At 36.0% G+C, this 23732-nt stretch overlaps 1 protein-coding gene and 1 long non-coding RNA gene across 3 annotated transcripts in view; one reads left to right on the top strand and one right to left on the bottom strand.

Annotated features, from left to right (window-relative positions):
- LOC128184465 (beta-parvin-like) overlaps positions 1-23732 on the bottom strand; it is a 38930-nt gene that overhangs the window by 2295 nt on the left and 12903 nt on the right. For both annotated transcript variants that reach the window (XM_052853958.1, XM_052853957.1), the window contains exons 4-12: positions 22871-22973; positions 22384-22530; positions 21649-21764; positions 20416-20474; positions 20002-20021; positions 19753-19814; positions 18853-18921; positions 18467-18568; positions 332-404 (exon numbers count right to left, since the gene is read on the bottom strand). In XM_052853958.1, coding sequence (XP_052709918.1) covers positions 332-404; positions 18467-18568; positions 18853-18921; positions 19753-19814; positions 20002-20021; positions 20416-20474; positions 21649-21764; positions 22384-22530; positions 22871-22973 — 751 coding nt within the window. The remainder of the gene's footprint in view (positions 1-331; positions 405-18466; positions 18569-18852; positions 18922-19752; positions 19815-20001; positions 20022-20415; positions 20475-21648; positions 21765-22383; positions 22531-22870; positions 22974-23732) is intronic.
- Positions 412-4913, top strand: LOC128184469 (uncharacterized). The gene is made up of 2 exons (XR_008243735.1): positions 412-823; positions 4387-4913. It is a non-coding gene; the product is annotated as an uncharacterized LOC128184469 (long non-coding RNA).

Here is a 23732-nt window from a genome sequence, read left to right as displayed (position 1 = left end):
CATTAAACTTTTACTTAACAAATTTTTGATTTTGATCGAGATATTATCACTTTATTACTCAAATTCTACGAATCCAAATAGATACCATCAATACTTTATTTAGAAATTAATGTTTAATGAGCAAAAGAAACACCTATTACTCAAAACTCATATATTTACTTTGACAGAGTAACACACTGACTATAAAATGGATATATCTAGATAAGTTTGAAACATTCTAAGAAATCTTTAATTATAAGAAGAATATTTATTAAAAAATTAATCCATGGCCTTAACACTCCCTCCCCTCTCACTTCAGACATTTAACAAACACTGTGGGGTGGGTCATTACCTTCAGGCCGGGCCTTTGGTTTGGCGAGACCAGCATCCTGCATTAACTCAAAGGCAAAGTTCACATTATGGACCTGTAAAGAAAAAGACAGGGGATTAGAGAAAATGTATCATTCACGCAGAAGAGATAGAAATGTCATAAAAATCTCGGCTTCAGCATAAAAACTCGGAGGATCCCATCATAAAACGGAACGGAGGCCTGAGAACTGGTTCCCTTCTCTGACCGTGGGCGAAGCGGGAAAGGGGGGGAGAAACACCGCTGAATGGAGAAAGGAACATGAAGGATCTTAATGGGCCGAAGCCATTGTGTGGTGCCAGGCAATAAATTATCAATGAACTTGATGCTTACTGTAACTTATCTCAGTGAACTGAAAACGGCAATAAAAAACTCGTATAACCAGCCATTCAATTCAACCAGTCATCCAGTCTAAATGTCTTTGAGGTTTTTTGTAGGACTGAATGTGAAAGTTTTCATGAATGAATCTTGGTTTAGGTAAGAAGTAAATTATGTAAATGTTTCCACCATTTTTTTTTTTTTGTCCACGACAACAAAGGGCTGGCTCTTGTTTGTCTTTCTCCTATCTTTCTATAGCACTCCATCACTTCATCAGCTGCCTGACTGTGTATTAAAGCTTTTACCTCTCAGCAAACGGAAACTAATGCGTTCCCTACTGAATTTTAAACATAACGGATGATAACAAACTCCACTTATGAATAATTCATGAAATAAAAGGAGACTTTTTGGTCTTTTTCTCAGTATTTTTATTATGCCTACCTGTAGCCATGAATTAAGGTAATATATCATAAAACACATTCACATTTAAGATCTATTCAAATAATAAATTTACAACAATTGCTTGTCAAATTGTTTTTGACTCCACATTTTGCTTGAACAGAGATGTGCCTCATTAAGTATACATGGCCACAGATGGATGACACAACAGTACATCACCTGTACACTCCAACCTTCAGCACTATCTTCTGTGATTTGAGTCTTCCTTACTGAGTTACTTTAGAATTAGCAGAGGCAAGCTTATCACTATCTACAATTTTACTTCATTGACCTACCAAGCTTACTCCTATTATTTTTTAAATTACAGATCAAATTATACAAATGCAATTCTTTAAATTTAGTACAACAAAAATAAGTTTTGGACACAAATCTGAAAACTGAGAGATTGGCCCTTATTCATGCCCTGTAAAAGAAATTCTGCATTGATCGGTATGCTTTCATTACATCACATTTTGAATTTGATGTACCATTTAAACATGGAACATAATATTTCATTGTTAGACCCCCATGAGCCAGTGTTAAACCCCAGTTCAAAATCTATTTTAGTTCCAAAATTAAACCATATTTTATTTCTCTATAACCCCCTCCCCCTCTTTTTTCTTCCATCCTCCCCCTCCAAAAAACTCTCAGTCAGCATCACAGAATCCAGATAAAGTGCAAAATTCTGAAGATAAGGCGAAGTAAACAGACACTTGGCGCATTGCGTAATACAGTTATTTTTCTCAACGGGAGGGGCGAAACTAGGTTTCAATAAAGCCAGGCACTTTCCACTTTGTTTTCCTCCTCTGTTTACACTGACACTAATTCTAGTGACTTGATTTGCCCCTTACCTACATCAACTGTTCACAAAAAGGTTTTCTATATATATATCAGGTTTTACAAAAAAAAAAAAAAAATAAAGAAAAAAATTAGGTGTTGAAAATATCCCTCTACATGTAGCCCCAGCTCTGTTTCTTTTTTTACATGCTTCAGAGAAAACTTTTTTGAAAACTATTACTGAAATCATTCAGAGTTTCCAACAATTCGAATTTTTAAAATTTTCTCAGCATAATTCACCAGGACAATTCTGTGGATGTGCTCTAGTGGATAAATCCCCCATTCCTTGTCTTATCTAGTCCCATTCTAACTTACTAACCACTGGAGCCATCTTGTGCTGCTGATGCAATCTGTTTTCTTTGAATTATTTACTATTAATTAAGCTTAATTTGTTCTAACAAGTTCTCAGCTTTGAACATTTGCTTTTAGGGTCAAGGTCAAATGTTTTGTTTTCAAGGTCAAAATGAATCAACTCTTGCCAGTGAGTATAAACACTAGGTTAATATGGTGTACCGGTATACCCACTTTATCATCATTTAATACACTTCAAGAGTAATAACAGGTTCCCACTCTAGAAGATTAAGTCATTTTTAAAAAAAAAGTCATCACTTCAGACAAAAGTTTTTATGTGAACTAACTGAGCTATGATGGCATTGCTATATGTATCATGGCAAGTTCAAAATCATAATACATGTACTTAGAAGTAAAAGGTTTCAGGAGGGGGGGGGGGGGGGGGTGCCACGTATAGAATTTGACTTGTTTCAGGGTAGTTCCACTATTCAAAGATTTGTGTTTCAGGTGCTGATTTCTAAGTACACTAGGATATGTTATAGGTAGACAGGGCTGCCATTTCATTGAATCGGACTTGTTTCAGGGTGGTTCCACCATAAAGACACTCAACTACTGCTATCTTCCCCTACTGTCTTAAACAAAACACACAGAAAATGTATAGAAAATCTCACAAATCCATGTTTGAACTTTTTCAATAGAGTTCAAAAGGTCAAATTTGATCTGTGAGATTGGACTGTCTTATCTGAGCAATTGGGCCGATTCAAAAGATTCCAAAGCTCCTTCTTCTTGGTATGAGTCATTTCCGGGTCTTGAATCAGCGAAACAATAAGGTACCAATAAAATCCACAGAGCAGAAAAAATTATTTAAAGCCCATGAAACATTCATGCATATGCTTATTACATAATAGGGTACAACACCAAAGCAAATAAATTTTTTCCTTAAATCTTTGGTCACTGTCCAGATCAAGGGGTTTGGTACCTGAAATAAATGACTTCATTCTCTTATATACGATCTCTTATATCCTCATCTCATCAATTCAAGTCCTAAATTAGATCAGATACATGTATTCCTTATACTTGGTAATTTTTGGATAATTTTTCTAGCTATTTTCACAAATATTTCATAATCACACAAAAAAAATTGTGATATATATATATATATATATATTTATATATATATATATATATATATATATATATATATATATATATATATATATATATATATGAAATATTAGTAATTGCAAAAAACTAACTAAAAAAATTTAAAAAGATAACAGATTTACTTCTGTTTCACAATATTTGCAACTTGCATACAAAAAGGTTAATAGGTGGAATACATTTAGTCAGTATTTGTAGGTAGACCATTTTATAGACCATCAGTACTCCTCAGCTCTACCCCAAGATTAGCTGTAGGAGTGGGGTGGGGTGGGGGGGGGGTGGAGAGTGACAGGTAGTAAAGGGGTGGGGTGGGGGGCGGGGCGGGGCAGGGGTCAGGGTTAGAAAAGATGAAATGAAGATCCTAGCACAGTCAGGCTGCCAACAAACTACTCCACAACTTCAGATTCTTCCAAAGCACAACATGACCAGAGCTTCTCTTTTTCAATTGAGGCAATAGAAACCAGAGCTGCTATGGCTCCCACTTAAGCAAAAGAAATGTTCAAGGGCCCTCGACAGAGGGAGACTTCATTGCCCTGAATTCTGCTGGTCCCCAAGGTCATCCATTCATTTCATCTCCGACCTTAAAGTGTGCCAACTCACGGCAATAACACGGAGGACCTGCTAACGTACAAACATGGATGGCGTTACCTGCTAACGTACAAACATGGATGGCGTTACCTGCTAACGTACAAACATGGATGGTGTTACCGAGTTAATTTATTTTTCGATATATGTTTTTGCTATATAGGTGTTAATGAGTTATATTTATTTTAGTTAAAGTTAAGCATAAAGTGTGTTATATTAAGATCTATATGATTTTGCTAAGGTAATTTATGGAGTACGTATGTTGACAAGTTATTTTCATCTCTGATATTTGGTTAAGCTAAGGTTTAGCATGGTAAGTGTTTGAATATTAAGTTATTTCTATCTCCATTACATGATTTTGCTAATGTCAAGCATGACGAATGTTACAGATTTACTTTGTTTTTTCTTAGGTATAAGCCGAGTGTTGCTGAGTTATTTTCATCCCTGCTATTATTTTTTTCGCCTCTCCATCAGGGAAGTGATTTCATCATCAGGATGTACTGACCACATTCCAGATGACAAATCTGAAGTACCGTGACAAAGCGCCCCCTGTCTCAGCCCAGCGTCCCCCTCACACAGCGTAACACCGCGACCAGCAACCAAACCACAGAACCCCCCAACAGCCAGCCTCTCGCGAGAGTCAGCGGAAACCCCCACTCTCCGCACCAACTCGTCAACCACTTATATCTACATTCCTCGTCTGTAAAGGACCAGGAATTTTAAGATTTTTAAGTGTTTAGTACTTTTCATATAGGTTCAATGACAAAGATAAAATAACAACACAAAACTGATGACTTATATAATCTGTTGAGCTGCAAGACACTTGATGACAGTCAGCATATTAGGGGATTAAATAAAGAACTCACTTCTTCTTTGTTTGCTTAGTATTTTAAAGGTTTGTCTGTCTGTAATTAGATAAAAATAAAAAACTCATTTATCCTTTGTTTTCTTAGTACATTATGTTTGTCTGTCTTTATTGAACAATCAGTCATCCCCTGGTCAGGGAGTAGTCTATATACCCACAGGGAGCAGTCTATATACCCACAGGGTGTAGTCTATATACCCACAGGGAGTAGTCTATATACCCACAGGGTGTAGTCTATATACCCACAGGGAGTAGTCTAAATACCCACAGGGAGTTGTCTATATACCCACAGGGAGCAGTCTATAAACCCACAGGGTGTAGTCTATATACCCACAGGGAGTAGTCTATATACCCACAGGGAGCAGTCTATAAATCCACAGGGTGTAGTCTATATACCCACAGGGAGTAGTCTATATACCCACAGGGTGTAGTCTATATACCCACAGGGAGTAGTCTATATACCCACAGGGTGTAGTCTATATACCCACAGGGAGTTGTCTGTATACCCACAGGGTGTAGTCTATATACCCACAGGGTGTAGTCTATATACCCACAGGGAGTAGTCTAAATACCCACAGGGAGTTGTCTGTATACCCACAGGGTGTAGTCTATATACCCACAGGGTGTAGTCTATATACCCACAGGGAGTAGTCTAAATACCCACAGGGAGTTGTCTGTATACCCACAGGGAGTAGTCTATATACCCACAGGGAGTAGTCTGTATACCCACAGGGAGTAGTCTATATACCCACAGGGAGTTGTCTGTATACCCACAGGGAGTAGTCTATATACCCACAGGGAGTAGTCTATATAACCACAGGGAGTAGTCTATATACCCACAGGGAGTAGTCTATATACCCACAGGGAGTAGTCTATATACCCACAGGGAGCAGTCTATATTCCCACAGGGTGTAGTCTATATACCCACAGGGAGTAGTCTATATACCCACAGGGAGTAGTCTATATACCCATCGCAGACTTTTCTAATGTACAGCATTAAGATCAAACTTTTGTCAGTGACTACTGGTTTCAGTTCCCTAAATGTTTCTACTCTGTTGACAGCAGACTGCAATTCTAGCAGCCTGACGTGGGACATGTGTTTAGCATGTTTCTGACACAGAGACTTGTAGGAACGACAAGTATTTACCCAAACTCTGCATGTTGACAGCATGAATGTAATCCACATCAGATTGTTTCATAATCAAAATACATACATCAGCTAAAAACACTGGAATCTGTTTACAGAGTCACATGGTGTGAGCTATCCATAAACTAGTCTTGTAGTTTAGCTGATTGTACTAGTGTTGTAAAGTATAGACTGATAAAGCTAGTGTAGTAGTGTAGCCTGACAATCTAGTGTAGTAGTGTAGCCTGTTGTACTAGTGTTGTAAAGTAAAACCTGATAATCAAGTGTAGCCTAATAATCTAGTGTAGTAGTGTAGCCTAATATCTAGTGTAGTAGTGTAGCCTGTTTTACTAGTGTTGTAAAGTATAGCCTGATAATCTAGTGAATCCTGATAATCTAGTGAAGTAGTGTAGTCCATTTATCTACTGTAGTAGTGTAGTCTGATTTTTTAGTGTAGTAGTGTAGTCTGATAATCAAGTGAAGTAATTAAGCCTGACAATCTAGTGAAGTACTGTAGCCTGTTGTACTAGTGTTGTAAAGTATAGCCTGATAATCTAGTGAAGTAGTGTAGCTGATAATCTACTACAGTACTATAACTTGATATCTAGTGAAGTAGTTTAGCCTGACAACCAAAAATAAAATGAGCCCGAAGAACTAGTGTGATAGTGTTATCTTATAAACCAATGCAGTACAGTGTAACCTGGTGAACTAGTGTAGTTTAGTGTAACCTGATAAATTAATATGGATCATAGCCTTAAGAACTAGTGTGATAGTGTTATCTCATAGAGTGTTACCTGATGAACTAGTGTAGTAGAGTAGCTTGACAAACTAGTGTAAAATAAAGGCCTGTGTAGTTAAGCCAAATAAAAAAGTGTCATGGTGTAGTCAAATAAACTAATGTAGTGTAAAATAGACTGATTTACTATTGTAGTACATGCATTGTTTAAGTAAGTGTAGTAGTGTAGCCCAATGTACTAGTAGTAAAGCTTGATGAACTAATGTAGTAGTGTAGTCTAATGAACTAGTAGTAAAGCTTGGTAAACTAGTGTAGTAGTGTAGTCTAATGTACTAGTAGTAAAGCTTGATGAACAAGTGTAGTCTAATAAACTAGTAGAAAAGCTTGATGAACTAGTGTAGTCTAATGAACTAGTAGTAAAGCTTGGTAAACTAGTGTAGTAGTGTAGCCTAATGAACTAGTAGTAAAGCTTGATGAAGTAGTGTAGCCAAATGTACTAGTAGTAAAGCTTGATGAACTAATGTAGTAGTGTAGCCCAATGTACTAGTAGTAAAGCTTGATGAACTAGTGTAGCAGTGTAGCCTAATGAACTAGTAGTAAAGCTTGATGAACTAGTGTAGTAGTATAGTCTAATGAACTAGTAGTAAAGTTTGATGAACTAGTGTAGTAGTGTAGCCCAATGTACTAGTAGTAAAGCTTGATGAACTAATGTAGTCTAATAAACTAGTATTAAAGCTTAATAAACTAGTGTAGTAGTGTAGCCTAATGAACTAGTAGTAAAGCTTGATGAACAAGTGTAGTCTAATAAACTAGTAGAAAAGCTTGATGAACTAGTGTAGTCTAATGAACTAGTAGTAAAGCTTGGTAAACTAGTGTAGTCTAATAAACTAGTATTAAAGCTTAATAAACTAGTGTAGTAGTGTAGCCTAATGTACTAGTAGTAAAGCTTGATGAACTAATGTAGTCTAATAAACTAGTATTAAAGCTTGATGAACTAGTGTAGTAGTGTAGCCTAATGAACTAGTAGTAAAGCTTGATGAACTAATGTAGTCTAATAAACTAGTATTAAAGCTTGATGAACTAGTGTAGTAGTGTAGCCTAATGTACTAGTAGTAAAGCTTGATGAACTAATGTAGTCTAATAAACTAGTATTAAAGCTTGATGAACTAGTGTAGTAGTGTAGTCTAATAAACTAGTATTAAAGCTTAATAAACTAGTGTAGTAGTGTAACCTAATGTACTAGTAGTAAAGCTTGATGAAGTAGTGTAGCCTAATGAACTAGTAGTAAAGCTTGATGAACAAGTGTAGCCTAATGAACTAGTAGTAAAGCTTGATGTAGTAGTGTAGTCTAATGAACTAGTAGTAAAGCTTGATGAACTAATGTAGTAGTGTAGTCTAATGAACTAGTAGTAAAGCTTGATGAACAAGTGTAGCCTAATGAACTAGTAGTAAAGCTTGATGTAGTAGTGTAGTCTAATAAACTAGTAGTAAAGCTTGATGAACTAGTGTAGTATTGTAGCCTAATGAACTAGTAGTAAAGTTTGATGAACTAATGTAGTAGTGTAGTCTAATGAACTAGTAGTAAAGCTTGATGAACTAGTGTAGTATTGTAGCCTAATGAACTAGTAGTAAAGTTTGATGAACTAATGTAGTAGTGTAGCCTAATGAACTAGTAGTAAAGTTTGATGAACTAGTGTAGTAGTGTAGCCTAATGAACTAGTAGTAAAGCTTGATGAACTAGTGTAGAAGTGTAGCCTAATGAACTAGTAGTAAAGCTTGATGAACTAATGTAGTAGTGTAGCCTAATGAACTAGTAGTAAAGTTTGATGAACTAGTGTAGTAGTGTAGCCTAATGAACTAGTAGTAAAGCTTGATGAACTAGTGTAGTATTGTAGCCTAATGAACTAGTAGTAAAGTTTGATGAACTAATGTAGTAGTGTAGCCTAATGAACTAGTAGTAAAGCTTGATAAACTAGTGAAGTAGTGTAGCCTAATGAACTAGTAGTAAAGCTTGATGAACTAGTGTAGCCTAATGAACTAGTAGTAAAGCTTGATGAACTAGTGTAGTAGTGTAGCCTAATGAACTAGTAGTAAAGTTTGATGAACTGATGTAGTAATGTAGTCTAATGTACTAGTAGTAAAGCTTGATGAACTTGCGTAGAAGTTTTGTGTAATGAACAAGTAGTAAAGCTTGATGAACTAGTGTAGTTGTTGAGCTTGATATCAAGTACTGGTAGTCTGAAGAGTGATCAGATGTGGCCGTTCAGGAGTATATGTTTGGGAGTGTTGGGGGTGGTTGTGGTCAATTTTCAGTTGGTAACAGGTTAATGTTTGTGGTAACATTATTCAAACAACTACAAAACAGAACCTTTCATTTATTAATCTTTAAATGACAAGGTCCTGAAAAAACAGTATTATCTGATACAAGGATTGTACAGTGTCTTCAAAACCTTGGAATCTACTCATCCGGTGTAATTCAACTGGAAAATTTGGTCCAACATATCTGTTACTTGTGATTTCGATTTTGCATCATCTTGGTTGCATATTCAGTGAAATATCAAACTTCCTTTGCCACATTTCATTACATCTAACACAGAAGGTGCCTATTTCGGTTCCAACCCATCAACCCCCTTTATCCATCCTACAAGATCCATAAAAACTACACTATCTGTTTTGCTTTCAACCTTAATGGCCTTTTTGACAATAGCCATCATGTAAGTCAATCTTTACTATGGAGAACTCCCTGATCTCTTTTGATTGACAGCGACAGTAATGATTGATGGGCCCCCAGACCTAATTGATTTCTCTGTGATTGATGGACTGCCCCAGTTGTTTTGATGGTCCGTGTCTCTCCCGGTTTCTTCTCACTCCCGGGACAATTTTGTGGGCCGCCCCTGTGAGGGGCCTTGTCACCGGTTTGTAATTGATTAAATTGTGATTGTGTCGTATCTATTGAAATCATCACACCTGTATCAGCACACCTGTTGGATATTGATTTAACACCGAGAAATACACTTTACAAAAACTCTACATCAAATTATACAGTGAAACAATAACTTCAGGTACCTGCAGAGCAGACTTTAGTATATAAGGATTACAGTAGAGAAACAGTGCCTTTTCTCCTCACCAGTTTTGATCCCTTTAGTTCTATTCCACTCCATTATATTTTCAAACAGTTCCTTTCACCAAGAGACCCTTAAGTACACTTTGGATTAAAGTAAGAACAAATACAAACTTCAAACAAAACCTAATTTAAGTTTTTAAAACTATTCAAATTTGGATTGTTCTGTCAACACTTGCATTATCATTAAGCCAAACAGAGCATTTATATAGTTATAATGCAGGGTATTGACCTGCTAGCTAACAATGATCCAACTATACCAAACAACACGTGAGCTGTCTGTGGAAGGAATTGTAGGATCAAATGTTTTTTGTTGTTTTAAGTCACTTCCAGCTCATTTATTTCAATTCTTATTTAAACCTTTCTAAACTCTAGCAGTTCGGGTAAATATTGAAACATGAAAATATTGTTAGTAATTTCCAAAAAATAAATCTTTAATTATAGATTTGCATGTCTTTAGGCTTAAGAAACCCTGAAGGACGTAATGACGTACAATTCTTCTTCACATATTTAGTCGTTTTTCTGTACAGTAGAAAATGAACATAAAAATCAAGCGGAAAACAGAAAATGTCTTGAAGTGTGTTTTCCACGATATAACCCTAGTGGTTACGTCATATTTCTGCCAAAATAATCGTAAAACTCATTTTGTACCTGTTAGCCTGTGCTGTTGGCAGATTGATAAGTGCCCGCTGATCGTACACAGGTTTGTGTTTGATATGGAGAGGGCACATCATATTAAGGTATAATAATTACCATCACTCTGCCGACACTTAATCACTGGAAAAGGGTGAAAAACAGTTACATTGCAGACAATAATTTGCATTTAATTATTCTAATACAATCACCTCTTGGTTTGGCTGTTTTAAGCTGAGATTTTGATTGATATTTCACATACAGAAGTAGGATCTGTATTACATGAAATCAAAAGGTCAGAAAAACTAGCTCTGGTCCAAGATAGCAAATGGCATACCAAACGAAATCCATGCAGTGAGTGTAATACTGAGGAAATGTAATCAGTACACTAATACATCTGTACCCCTGTAATCCCAGCTAGCCGACAAGTTCATTTATTTAAGATATGATCTGGGGAGCGTGGAGATGAATTAAATGTAGACAGATAAACCCAGCATCATGGAGACATCTAGTGTTGGAGCATCAAGAGGAAGGGGAAGTAAGCAATGTTAATCAGAGGAGGTGGGGGCTCTGTACCTGGACAGGTGACTGAAAGCTTCTTACATTGTCTGTTATGTAGTCATCAATATGTCTATACAGACAATCAAAGCTAAACTTTGTTCAGATGAGTTTGTTTCTCCATTTACATGGTAGCTTAGTAATCACAAGTCAGCTAAGTGTCTGTGTCTTCAATGATAATAGTAACCATGGTTACTAGTATCATGAGCCAGAAAAAAGTCTCTGTGTCCCCAGTGACAATGGTAGCCATGATAATCATGAACCAGACAAGAGTGTGTTTCCAATGACAATGGTAGTCATGGTAATCATGGGCCAGACAAGAGTCTGTTTCCAATGACAATCGGAGCCATGGTAATCATGAACCAGACAAGAGTCTGTTTCCATTGGCAATGGTAGCCGTGGTAATCATGAGCCAGACAAGAGTCTCTCTGTGTGACAATGGTGGCAGCTATGGTAATCTTGAGCAAGACAAGAAACTTGGTCTATAATGACAACAGTTGCTATGAATATCATGATGTATGTAGGACTTTTATCTAATTTATCAAAGTCCATGGTAACAAGTAACGAGAAAAAAATGTGAAGTCAGACAAATTTTCTAAGGTTGATTGAATTAAATTTTTTATATCCATAATTTAATCATTAGTTTTCAAAATCAATTTTAATTGATATCCTTTCTTTTGTTCCACACACAAATCTTAGAATAATATTAAGAGTGCAATATGTTTATAAGAGTACTATATGCATATTTCAAAACTTGTTTGTAAGTTCTTCTTACTACTTGACTTGTTTTTTAATAAAAGGAAGCGATAACTGAACAAACAATCTTGAATTTAGTGCATTGAATACTCCACTTAAGCACTGATGATGCACATATTTATCAGAAAAGTTAGGGCACGCTAACTTGTTGTTTAAAAAGTAAACTACTATTGTTGTACTTAATATATTTTAAATTTTCACTTTTTCAACTTGAACTTGATACCGTTCTTCACCAAACACTATGCGACATAAACAGTAACAAGAATAGAATTCCAGGGTCCCCCGCCGGTCAAGCAGTATACTAGTATACTGTATATTGGAATATTTTCAAACATTCAGGGCTGTTCCAGAATTAAATGTGTGGGGAGGTTGGGGGAACATTTTTTTACCCCCAACACCCATTTTTTTTTTCTATTTTTCCTGTCGCAAATATATCCAAAATACTACAATCTAAAAGAACTTGACCAAAGTATTAGCAGTATAAACATTTGGTATAAATTTAATAAAAATCCGTCAAAATTTGTAGGCATGAGAGCGCTTACAAGGTCACAAAGTCCCATAACTCCAACAAAAAGTATCGACCAATGCTAATTTTCAACTTGACCAAGATAATAGTGGTATAAACATTTGGTATAAATTTAATGAAAATCCGTCAAAATTTGTAGGCATGAGAGCGCTTACAAAAAAGTGTGATAAATCCGTCACAAAGTTCCATAACTCCAACAAAAAGTATCAACCAATGCTGATTTTCGAACTTGACCAAAGTATTAGCGGTATAAACATTTGGTATAAATTTAATGAAAATCCGTCAAAATTTGTAGGTATGAGAGCGCTTACAAGGTCAATTTTTTTATAAAACGGAGTCGTTATTGTGGTCGAAGTCCCATAACTCCAACAAAAAGTATCGACCAATGCTGATTTTCGAACTTGACCAAGGTAATAGTAGTATAAACATTTGGTATAAATTTAATGAAAATCCGTCAAAATTTGTAGGTATGAGAGCGCTTATAAGGTCAATTTTTGGATAAAACAGAGTCATTATTGTGATCAAAGTCCTATAACTCCAACAAAAAGTATCGACCAATGCTGATTTTCGAACTTGACCAAAGTATTAGTGGTATAAACATTTGGTATAAATTTAATGAAAATCGGTCAAAATTTGTAGGCATGAGAGCGCTTACAAAAAAGTGTGACGGACGGACACACGGACGCACGGACACACGGACGCACGGACGGACGCCCGGCATTTCTATGTCCCCGCACCGCGTTGCGGCGGGGGACAAAAAGATTCTGAGGGAAAGAAATCAAACCTGAATATTCTTCATCACCACATTTGTCAAAAATACTTTTTTCTCACCTGCCTTCCGACCCATTGAAACATTATACTTTTTTCTTATTAACAAGTTTTATAGGTTCTATTTAAATTTCATAGGAGTAAAGATCAACAGAGGCTCATAATGAGCAACCAGTTGTCTCATTTTGGGGGTTTTATATTCTGACCTTTAGCAACCTGTTGTCTCATTGTGGGGGTTTTATATTCTGACCTCTGACCTTTAGCAACCTGTTGTCTCATTGTGGGGGTTTTATATTCTGACCTCTGACTTTTAGCAACAAGTTGTCTCATTGTGGGGGTTTTATATTCTGATCTTTGACCTTCAGCAACCTGTTGTCACATTATGGGGGTTTTATATTCTGACCTTTGACCTTTAGCAACCTGTTGCCTCATTGTGGGGGTTTTATATTCTGACCTCTGACCTTTAGCAACCTGTTGTCACATTATGGGGGTTTTATATTCTGACCTTTGACCTTTAGCAACCTGTTGCCTCATTGTGGGGGTTTTATATTCTGACCTTTGACCTTTAGCAACTTGTTGTCACATTATGGGGGTTTTATATTCTGACCTCTGACCTTTAGCAACCTGTTGTCACATTATGGGGGTTTTATATTCTGACCTCTGACCTTTAGCAACCTCTTGTCACATTGTGGGGGTTTTATATTCTGACCTTTGACCTTTAGCAACCTGTTGTCACATTATGGGGGTTTTATATTCTGACCTCTGACCTTTAGCAACCTGTTGTCACATTGTGGGGGTTTATATTCTGATCTTTGACCTTTAGCAACCTGTTGTCTCATTGTGGGGGTTTTATATTCTGACCTCTGACCTTTAGCAACCTGTTGTCACATTGTGGGGGTTTATATTCTGATCTTTGACCTTTAGCAATAACACATGTGTTCATTTCTTTGTGACTACAATATTTCATTCCAACTCAAATAAAACCTCTCAAAATGGATAGAGTCCATTCGTCTTCACTACTCAGTTCCACACACCTGATGTTATGTCCTATGTTTGTGTCCTCATTGTCCAATAAGATTCACCTCTTAGGATCGGGATATTAGCTCCAGGGATTGTGTAATTTAGTTCTTACTAGAATGAGGAACCCGTTTAGGCTGCGGTGTGTAATCCCCTATCTTTCTACACGCCTCCTCTTGTTTACCAGTATCAGTTTCTCTCATGTTACATTTAATGGGACCTTAAGTTAGAACCTCAAAAACTTCTTTAAAAATAATTTATCCCCTCTCTTGAAGTTACAAAAATAACTGATGAAAATTTGGAGCATGCAGCTGAAACAAAGCCATGCTGATTCCACCCAGCCATTCAGACAAACTAAACCTCTGGGGACTCAGCTCTTTCTTTCAGAACTAACATCAACCTATGAAAGGTGAATTTAGATCATTTTAATTATGAAATATAGACAGGCTAATCCAACTGGATATTACGATGCACTGGACCATTGGACTCTGACCTTGACCAGTGGACTCTGACCTTGACCTTTTCAGAACTACCTTCATCTTTAGAAAGGTGAATAAAGATTTAGTTAACACAACAGAGAGTAAGGACTTTCTATCATTTTCAAAACACTTTGTCATCGCCTCACTGACGACAGGTATGTATGTGTAATAAAGTCCGCGGTAACAAGAGTCTGCAGTCACATGACCACGGTAAGAGTGCATGCTGCTTGTCTGACCACGGAACACAGTGCATGTCGCGTAATCCATCATCATATCAACCAATCTCATATTTATATGACATAACGTTTTCTATTAACAAAAACTGAATTTCTGGGTGCAATATAAGGTCCTGCTGTTTTCCATACAGAATATAACTCTGCCAGCTTTTCTGAATAGTTAACACACATAGGTAAATATATAATTAACTTAGTTACAGAGATTTGGAAGCTGAAATAAAAACAGCTTTAAACAAATTTGTTGTTTTTATCCAGCTGAATCTTGATAAGAAGGAAACCACTTTTTAGTGACTATGCCGTGATTTGACAGCAATGAATATCTAATGTAAAACTGGAGATAAAGGGGCCCCTCAGGGGGAAATCAGAAAATGCACACCTGTCAAAATCTTTCATCTGATTTTTCATGTTGAAAAGTACACTGCAGAAATGATTTATTGCTTGAAATCTAGGGCAAGCTCTTCATAAATAGGCCCTGTGTTATGTCCAATTCTCCGATTGGTTGGGATTATTTCTAGTTATCCGCATCATATCTTGCATGTTATTGGTGATGCAAACATGGCAGCTTTTTTGATTCTTATTACAGGAAACCAAGGAACACAAACTACTTACAAACTACTCTTCAACAACTGACTATTACCTCAATATTCTGTTTTGCAAGAAAAAGTCTTTGTTGATCTCATAAAATCAACTTTATTTACAACTACATGAATGCTGTGGATGTGTGGTCATCACCACTATCCTCTATTGCATTGCTTCCTCCACCTGGGTAGAACAGTTCTCCACCACCTCTCTAGCACCCTATGACCAGTGACCAGTATTTCCTAGTGACCTAGAATTCAATTGGCCCTCTTAAGGGTCAATGACCTTTTGATAAAGAAAGACAACTCTCTCAATGACAATTTCTTCTTTATAAAACTATAAAATGGAAATGTGACCTTGGGCTAATATTGTCATTCAATTTATGCTGAAATTTTATGCACCTGAGTCAAATTAAGGTTTTGTGAGAAAATTCTATGCAGTTTATAAAGCATCACTGCCTAAAGTTATGTTACACCAAATAAGATGAGTAAAATCATATTCAATCCCTAAATTTATGTTTGGAGAATGCGACCAAAAACCTAGACATTGATGAATAATTTCATCACTCTAATAATAGGGCTTTATCAAAGCTGTTACTTGACTTTTGAACTGTGCGTTAGCTACACATCCTACAGATTGTTTACATCCCAACATGGCCCTATGAACGAGTGGGGCTACACTTCATCACATCAGAGCAAGGTCTATAAAACGTGGGGGGCTACACTTAAATGCATCACATCATAGCCCTATGAACAAGTGGGGCTACACTTCATCACATCAGACCATGGCCCTATGAACAAGTGGGGCTACACTTCATCACATCACATAGTAGCCCTATGAACAAGTGGGGCTACACTTCATCACATCAGACCATGGCCCTATGAACAAGTGGGGCTACACTTCATCACATCACATAGTAGCCCTATGAACTTGTGGGGCTACACTTCATCACATCAGACCATGGCCCTATGAACAAGTGGGGCTACACTTCATCACATCACATAGTAGCCCTATGAACTTGTGGGGCTACATTTCATCACATCAGACCATGGCCCTATGAACAAGTGGGGCTACACTTCATCACATCACATAGTAGCCCTATGAACTTGCGGGGCTACACTTAATCACATCACACCATGGCCCTATGAACAAGTGGGGCTACACTTCATCACATCACATAGTAGCCCTATGAACTTGTGGGGCTACACTTAATCACATCACACCATGGCCCTATGAAGAGCAAATTTTTCATAACTTTACTGAACATACAACACATACATGCATAGGAAAACAAATGTTCAAATGAATGAAAAATATTTTGAGAAGTATGGATGCCTCAAAATCTTATTTAATTAGGAACCTGCTCTTAACTTGCTTTTTTGTATTATTTTTTTAATTACAGCAAAACTCGTTTATAGCGAATATCAGGGGACAACAAGAAAAACTTCGTTATAGCCGTAATTCGTTATACGTTTATAGCGAATTCGCAATTTTTTTATAGCGAATTCGCTATAAAACAGCACTTAAGCTGACAATTCTTCAAACTATTGTACGTTTATAGAGACCATCGTCAGTAAAAAGGAATAGTCAATACAATATTTTACTTTATTCATGTGATTGTTCAATTCAACGATGTTGTTTGTAATATCTTATCTGGTTTTTTAAAATGTTTTTAACTAGCAAAAATAAAGAAATAAAACTTATCATTATCATACCACAAACTTGCAACCGGATACATGTCTGGCAAATTAAAAATAGAACCAATTCAATAAAGATATATAATTTCCGGAATTTTTTTTATTGTGGTAGACAATGAAATTGTATACAATTTATTAACATTTCTTTTATTGTGGCAGTCAATAAAAATAAATTAGATTTATAAACATAGATACATGTACATGTGTTCACGACATAAACCGGTTTTTATCTCGGGCATTATGCCACGTTAAAGTAATCGTCGAGTTTTGACTGCTTTGATTTACTGGCGTGTATGACCTTTTCAATTTCACACAGATAAGTAAAGAGACGTTCTGGGGCATTTACACTTGTTTTAAGACATTGCCTCAACAAATGAATAGAGTTAGTGCCATCGTCCAGATTTGGAAAATCTGTTGATTCTACGACTTTGTTAACGTTGTCGCTATCGGCGCTGTTTGGTTCAGAGTTAAGAATATCGTTGACGATGTCATCTTCTGGTCTTGTCTCAACACTTATCATGTTCTCGTCCACACGTGTACCGAGAGGAACATTGAACACAACTCAAAACTCCTAAATTCCTTGTAAGCCCTTGAACACTTTACTAACTATTTACATCACTACACAAGACAAATTTAAAATTCTTATGTATATTTTTTAACAATTTTTGTTGAAAAAATATATTCGATATAGGAATTTTCCCGTATCTTAAATGAATTTTGTAGTGAAAAAAATTCGTTATAGGAATGATAAAAAACGTTCAAATTTCATCTGCGGGGATCTTAAAATTACTTCGTTATAACCGTACATTCGTTATAGCCGTGTTCGTTATACGCGACAGTTTTATAAAGGATTATATAAGGACTCTGCCGGGACTTGGAAAAAAATTCGTTATAGCCGTAAATTCGCTATATCTGTGTTCGTTATAAACGAGTTTTGCTGTATAACTTTAATATCATTTTCTTGAAGCAGGATCTTAGGTTGTAAACACTGACAGCATATTCAATACATCGGTAATGCTGTCAAATTCTTTTAATTTTTAAGCCTTGTTACATCCGACACATAAAACTTTTGGAATCATGTAATTTTCAAAACTCTAATGACTTTAGTTACCCTGAAACCATGCCAGATATTTTACAGTTTTTTCTTTTATTCTCCTTTCTTTGTTTCAAATAATGTCATCCAACCAGACCATACAGCTTAATAGTTTATTTCCATCTCTAGATGGCAGATAAATCTGCAATTTCTCTCACAATGAATATCACAGTGTTCGGGTCACAAGTTATGTTTTCAAAAGATCAGAATACTAAAACAAGCATCACCGAAACTCAGAGGAAAACAGGTTTTCCTTTGATTCTCTTTTGGGGTCGGATTGTCACTACAGTTTATAATTACCTTCTGATCAAAGTCCTCAGGTGTCAGATGAAAATCATACAGTGGTACGAAGTAGCCCTCCAGTAATCCCATCAATAGAACTAGGTGAACTCCATCATGAAACTGTCAATAAGAATTACAGAGTTATTCCCCTTAAAATCAAACAAGAGTTACAGAGCTGCTCACTAATAAATACACTGATTCCATCAAGAAACAACAGTTACAGAGTTATCTCCCTTCAAAGACAGATAATTCATAATCAGCTGATATATGACTTGACATGCTTTTGTAACACTATAATGTGAGGTGTTTCACCCATAGATAACAACAGCATCAATACAAAATTAGAAATATTGCACCAGAATGTAAAAAGATGACTTCTGGAGCCGGGTGTAAGAGGCTCTCACCTGGGATTCAATGTCGGCCACCTCCAGGTTTATCTTCATCAGCTGCTTGTTCACAAATGTCACCAGAGTCTGCAGACACAGAAAGCGTGTTACAATAAACTAAAAAGTCATAAACTAGAGGGAGACCTGTAAACTATGTTACAATAACCTGGTCTTAAGTCACCAGAGTCTGCAGACAAAGAAACCCTGTTACAATAAACTACAGGACATGAACTAAAACCTGTAAGTCGTGTTATATGTATATCAAATGGATCTAATTAAAAGCTAAAAGGGATATGATCAAAATATAACTTCACTGCTGCAGTTTGTTGTGCAGTTAATAAAGTGTAAATTGCACAAACCCAGTTTGTAAGAGATGCTTGTCTAAATATTGAATAGTAAATCATATGATATGAAAATATCATGAAAAAAGTTAACAGGCCTAGAAAAACTGGCTACACAGTTCTGCACAAAACTTAATATGGCTATGTGGTCAAGGCCATTCTATCTAAGTTTTTCACATCAAATCAAAGAGAACATGTACATGTATGTTGCAAAATTAAATTGATAATCTAGCACTATCCAAGTGATTTTTTGGATATGTCCAATACGTCAAATGTGAATAATAAAGTAAATTTGATCATTTCAAAGATGAACAATGATTCATCACATACTGTGGTTTCATCAATATTCGTTGAATACCCATTTTCGTGGATTTCGTTGTTAAGTTGATCCACGAAATTAAATGTTCATTGAAGTTCAATTTCAACTAACATTTTGTATTGATTGGATCATTGGCCACGAAATAACGTATCCTTGAAACTGTGGTTTTTAGAAAATCCACGAAAATTGATACCCACGAAAATTAATGAAACCACAGTAATTATCTTCAGGAGGTTTCCTGTCTGTCGGACACCTTACCTTTTTGACGAGATTGAGTTTATCTGGGGCATGGTCAAACAGCGTGTCGAACGCATCTCGCTCTGTAATGTTGACAGAAATAACAGTGAGTGACGAGGGGGAGAGACAGAAAAATTAATTATCTAAGTTCAGGTTTTATTGCTCTCTCCTTTTACGGTAAACAATGATCAAGACTTAGTCTAAAATTAACAAATCTAGTACAAGTATAATTGCATTCTTTTTAGATATAATTCAAAAATCCAAACTTACCAAATCTCGCCCCTATATCTCTGAAAGAGTATATTAAAACACAATAAAGAACACAAATCGATAACATGTTACTAGGTTATTACCAAAATCTATTCCTTATCAGAATTACAGAAATAAAAATAAGCCAGGCAGTTTTTACTGTTGAGTCTAATTCAATGTTTGTTTCTATGTACTGGGTATATGTGAATTATTTATTATACTAAAAAGATTTACACCTACTGAAAAAAATTAATAAAAATTTCCAGACAAAACACACAAATAAAGCAAACTAAAAGTTTCTGTGCCCCAAGATTCATTTCAGTTTCCAAAATTTTCGTTATTTCATTCTACCAGAAGTTGAACTTTCTAAACAATTTACACCAACTGAAATCATCAGACTCAGTAATACAGTCCGTGTATATATGGTAAACATACTCGTTGACAGTAGTGATATCCTCGGCCACTCTCCGGGGCTGTAACATTCCATCTCGCTTCTGTGTTGATATAAAAAGAACAGATTAAATCAGTTATCAAAATTATAGCATTCAAATTGTTCAATCACAAGTACTATGTTGGCTTTGTATTTAGTCATGGGGCAAAAGTTTTTACTAGCGTTTTTCAGTAGCAAGGCAGACGATTGGATCTCGTTGCTTTATTATCACTACACCAAGAGTTTAACTGTCTCTGTTACACCCCTGTGAATGTGTTCGGAATGTTTTTATTATCATTGCTAAGGATGTAATTAATCAAGAGGTGCTCAAATGAAAGTTCACGAGACTTCACCGAGATTTGTTCAGTTCCTGTGAAATTTTGAGTGGAAGTATAAGTGTTTGGGTATTATTCTTAAAATACGTAATTACTGGTTGTTTTTTATATCATATCCTACTTTGATTTATGTTCAAACATGAAATTTCATTAAGATTTATGTCTTATTTCATCATCTAGTGGTTATTTAAACTAAACGATGTTATTAAGATCAGATTTATCATTCGTGTTCAACCACTCTACACGTGGTTGAAAGTATAAACATTGGGCTGTTTAATAAAATTATAGCCATTTCTTATGCTTTTGGTGTGCAAAACTATGCTTTTTAAAAAAAGAATGGGTGTCTGATTTTTATAAAAACTCATTTTCAAGAAACATTCTGCAGGAAATAATATAGTCTGTTTCACTATTGATGCTATTACTAGGTCATGCACGGATCCAAAATACTGCTAAGAAGCATGTTAATTGTTGTAACAGCAGAAAAAAACCTATATCTTCTATTGTCACATTTATTTCTAGAACTCATTTTATCCATCAATTAATGGAGATAAAGTTTAAAATTAATAAACGTTTAGATTTTGTATTTGACTTCAGTTACCTAGATTCCATAAAAGTGACTATAAATAGAGCAACAATTTTTACTGCGAAACTGTAAGGGTCAAATAAAACCACGTGTTCTAAATTTTAATGACAATAACATTCGCAAGGGTGTGTCATCAACAATTGATACTGTTAAGTGTCAGATCAAATTAAAAATTTTTACAAAAATTACATTACAAAATATTTACTATCTAGCATTTCTTAAACTTTTAAGACAATGAGAGTGCAGTTAAATGTTTTTAAAAACAGTAAAATCTGATAAAAATAAAATCAAGTTTCAACCAAAAACAATGTCCGACTCACCGTGACAACGACTAGGTTTACGGAAACATTTTCTGGCAATCTGATTGGAGCTCGGAAATGTCTGGCCAAGGCAACCAGGAGATGGAGAATGGCCACCAAGTTCTTAGAGTGGACACCTGCCACAGAAAATCAGTGATGTAAACAAAGAATGCAATGAAGTCAGCCTTTCCTGACTTAAATGATCAATTTTTATTGTTAAAATCATTGATGTAGATATAAATTGTTCACACAAAAACCTGCAAAGAAAATTTTCCTACCAAAGCTTTACTGAATCTACAACAACTTCCTATTTACTGTATACTGGGAAATATTCGCCCCCGTTTTATTTTCGCCCCTTTTGCTTTCGTTGTCAACAAGCAAATTCTAATGTCTTAACCTGAATGCAGCATATCCTTCTGATTTTATATACAACATGTCACCCACGCTCTATTATGATTCATAAATAACTATCTATGCCTAAAAAAATCTATAAATAACTTACTGTCCACGCTCCATTTACACTGGGTCTCGGGGGGACTCTGTTGTAGAATTCTACAAATAACTTACTGTTCACGCTCCATTTACTTTGGTCCAGGATGGACTCTGTTACAACATAGATTTCTATAAATAACTTACTGTCCACGCTCCATTTGGGGGCTCTGTTGTAGTATTCTACAAATAACTTACTGTTCACACTCCATTTACTTTGGTCCAGGATGGACTCTGTTACAACATAGATTTCTATAAATAACTTACTGTCCACGCTCCATTTACTCTGGGTCCAGGGGGGGCTCTGTTGTAGAATTCGGTTGATGACGGTGAGGATAATTTGTAGTTTCTGTTTCTGACCTTGCTCTGACTGTGTGACCTCAGGAACTTCGACTCTCAACCCTGCCAACTTTTCTGCAAAGAATGGAAATAAGTTTTCATTTTATATATCAATTTTTTTATTTCTTATCAGAAATGTCTATGGCTGGGCACTTTCATTAATGTCCATGCAATGGTCTGTTTTGAATTTAACTTAAAATAAAATTACACAATTTGACCTATTGATATTAATAAGAGGTAAAATCTTTTTATCGTTAATAACATGACAGTGGAATCATTAGAATTCAAGGTGGATTCATTTTATGGATTTTGTTGGTCTCCCTTATCCACAAATTTACATCACCAACAAATTTGCACAGAAATGAATCATTTGACAGTACTTTGATTGGCAGGGGTGGGGTGGGGGGGTTCTCACCAATCAGCTTTTGGAGAATCTGTCCGTCAAATAAATCCTCCTCAATGTCCTTGACAATGATCCGGTCATCAGCAAGAACGTCATTGATCCAGTCCAGCAGCATCTGTCCAAACAAACAGAAAACACACAAAGTGCTTAACTCTGGCATAAAACACAGAAAGTGCTTAACTCTGGCATAAAACACACAAAGTGCTTAACTCTGGCATAAAACACACAAAGTGCTTAACTCTGGCATAAAACACACAAAGTGCTTAACTCTGGCATAAAACACAAAAAGTGCTTAACTCTGGCATAAAACACACAAAGTGCTTAACTCTGGCATAAAACACACAAAGTGCTTAACTCTGGCATAAAACACACTAAGTGCTTAACCCTGGCATAAAACACACTAAGTGCTTAACTCTGACAGAAAACACACAAAGTGCTTAACTCTGGCATAAAACACACAAAGTGCTTAACTCTGGCATAAAACACACTAAGTGCTTAACTCTGGCATAAAACACACTAAGTGCTTAACTCTGGCATAAAAAACCACATACAGCATATCTTTGGCATAAAACACACCTATACCTTAACTCTGGCATAAAACACACATATACCTTAACTCTGGCATAAAACACACCTATACCTTAACTCTGGCACAAAACACACCTATACCTTAACTCTGGCATAAAACACACAAAAAGCTTAACTCTGGCATAAAAAAACCACATACAGCATATCTTTGGCATAAAACACACATATAGCTAAACTCTGGCATAAAACACACATATAGATTATAACTCTAGCATAAGATACACTTAGCATAGCTCTGGCATACAACACACAATTATAGTAACACACAAAGTGCTTAACTCTGGCA

The sequence above is a fragment of the Crassostrea angulata genome, chromosome 5 (assembly GCF_025612915.1).
Source record: "Crassostrea angulata isolate pt1a10 chromosome 5, ASM2561291v2, whole genome shotgun sequence".
Classification (NCBI taxonomy): domain Eukaryota; kingdom Metazoa; phylum Mollusca; class Bivalvia; order Ostreida; family Ostreidae; genus Magallana; species Magallana angulata.
This window is presented reverse-complemented; position numbering and strand designations above follow the sequence as displayed.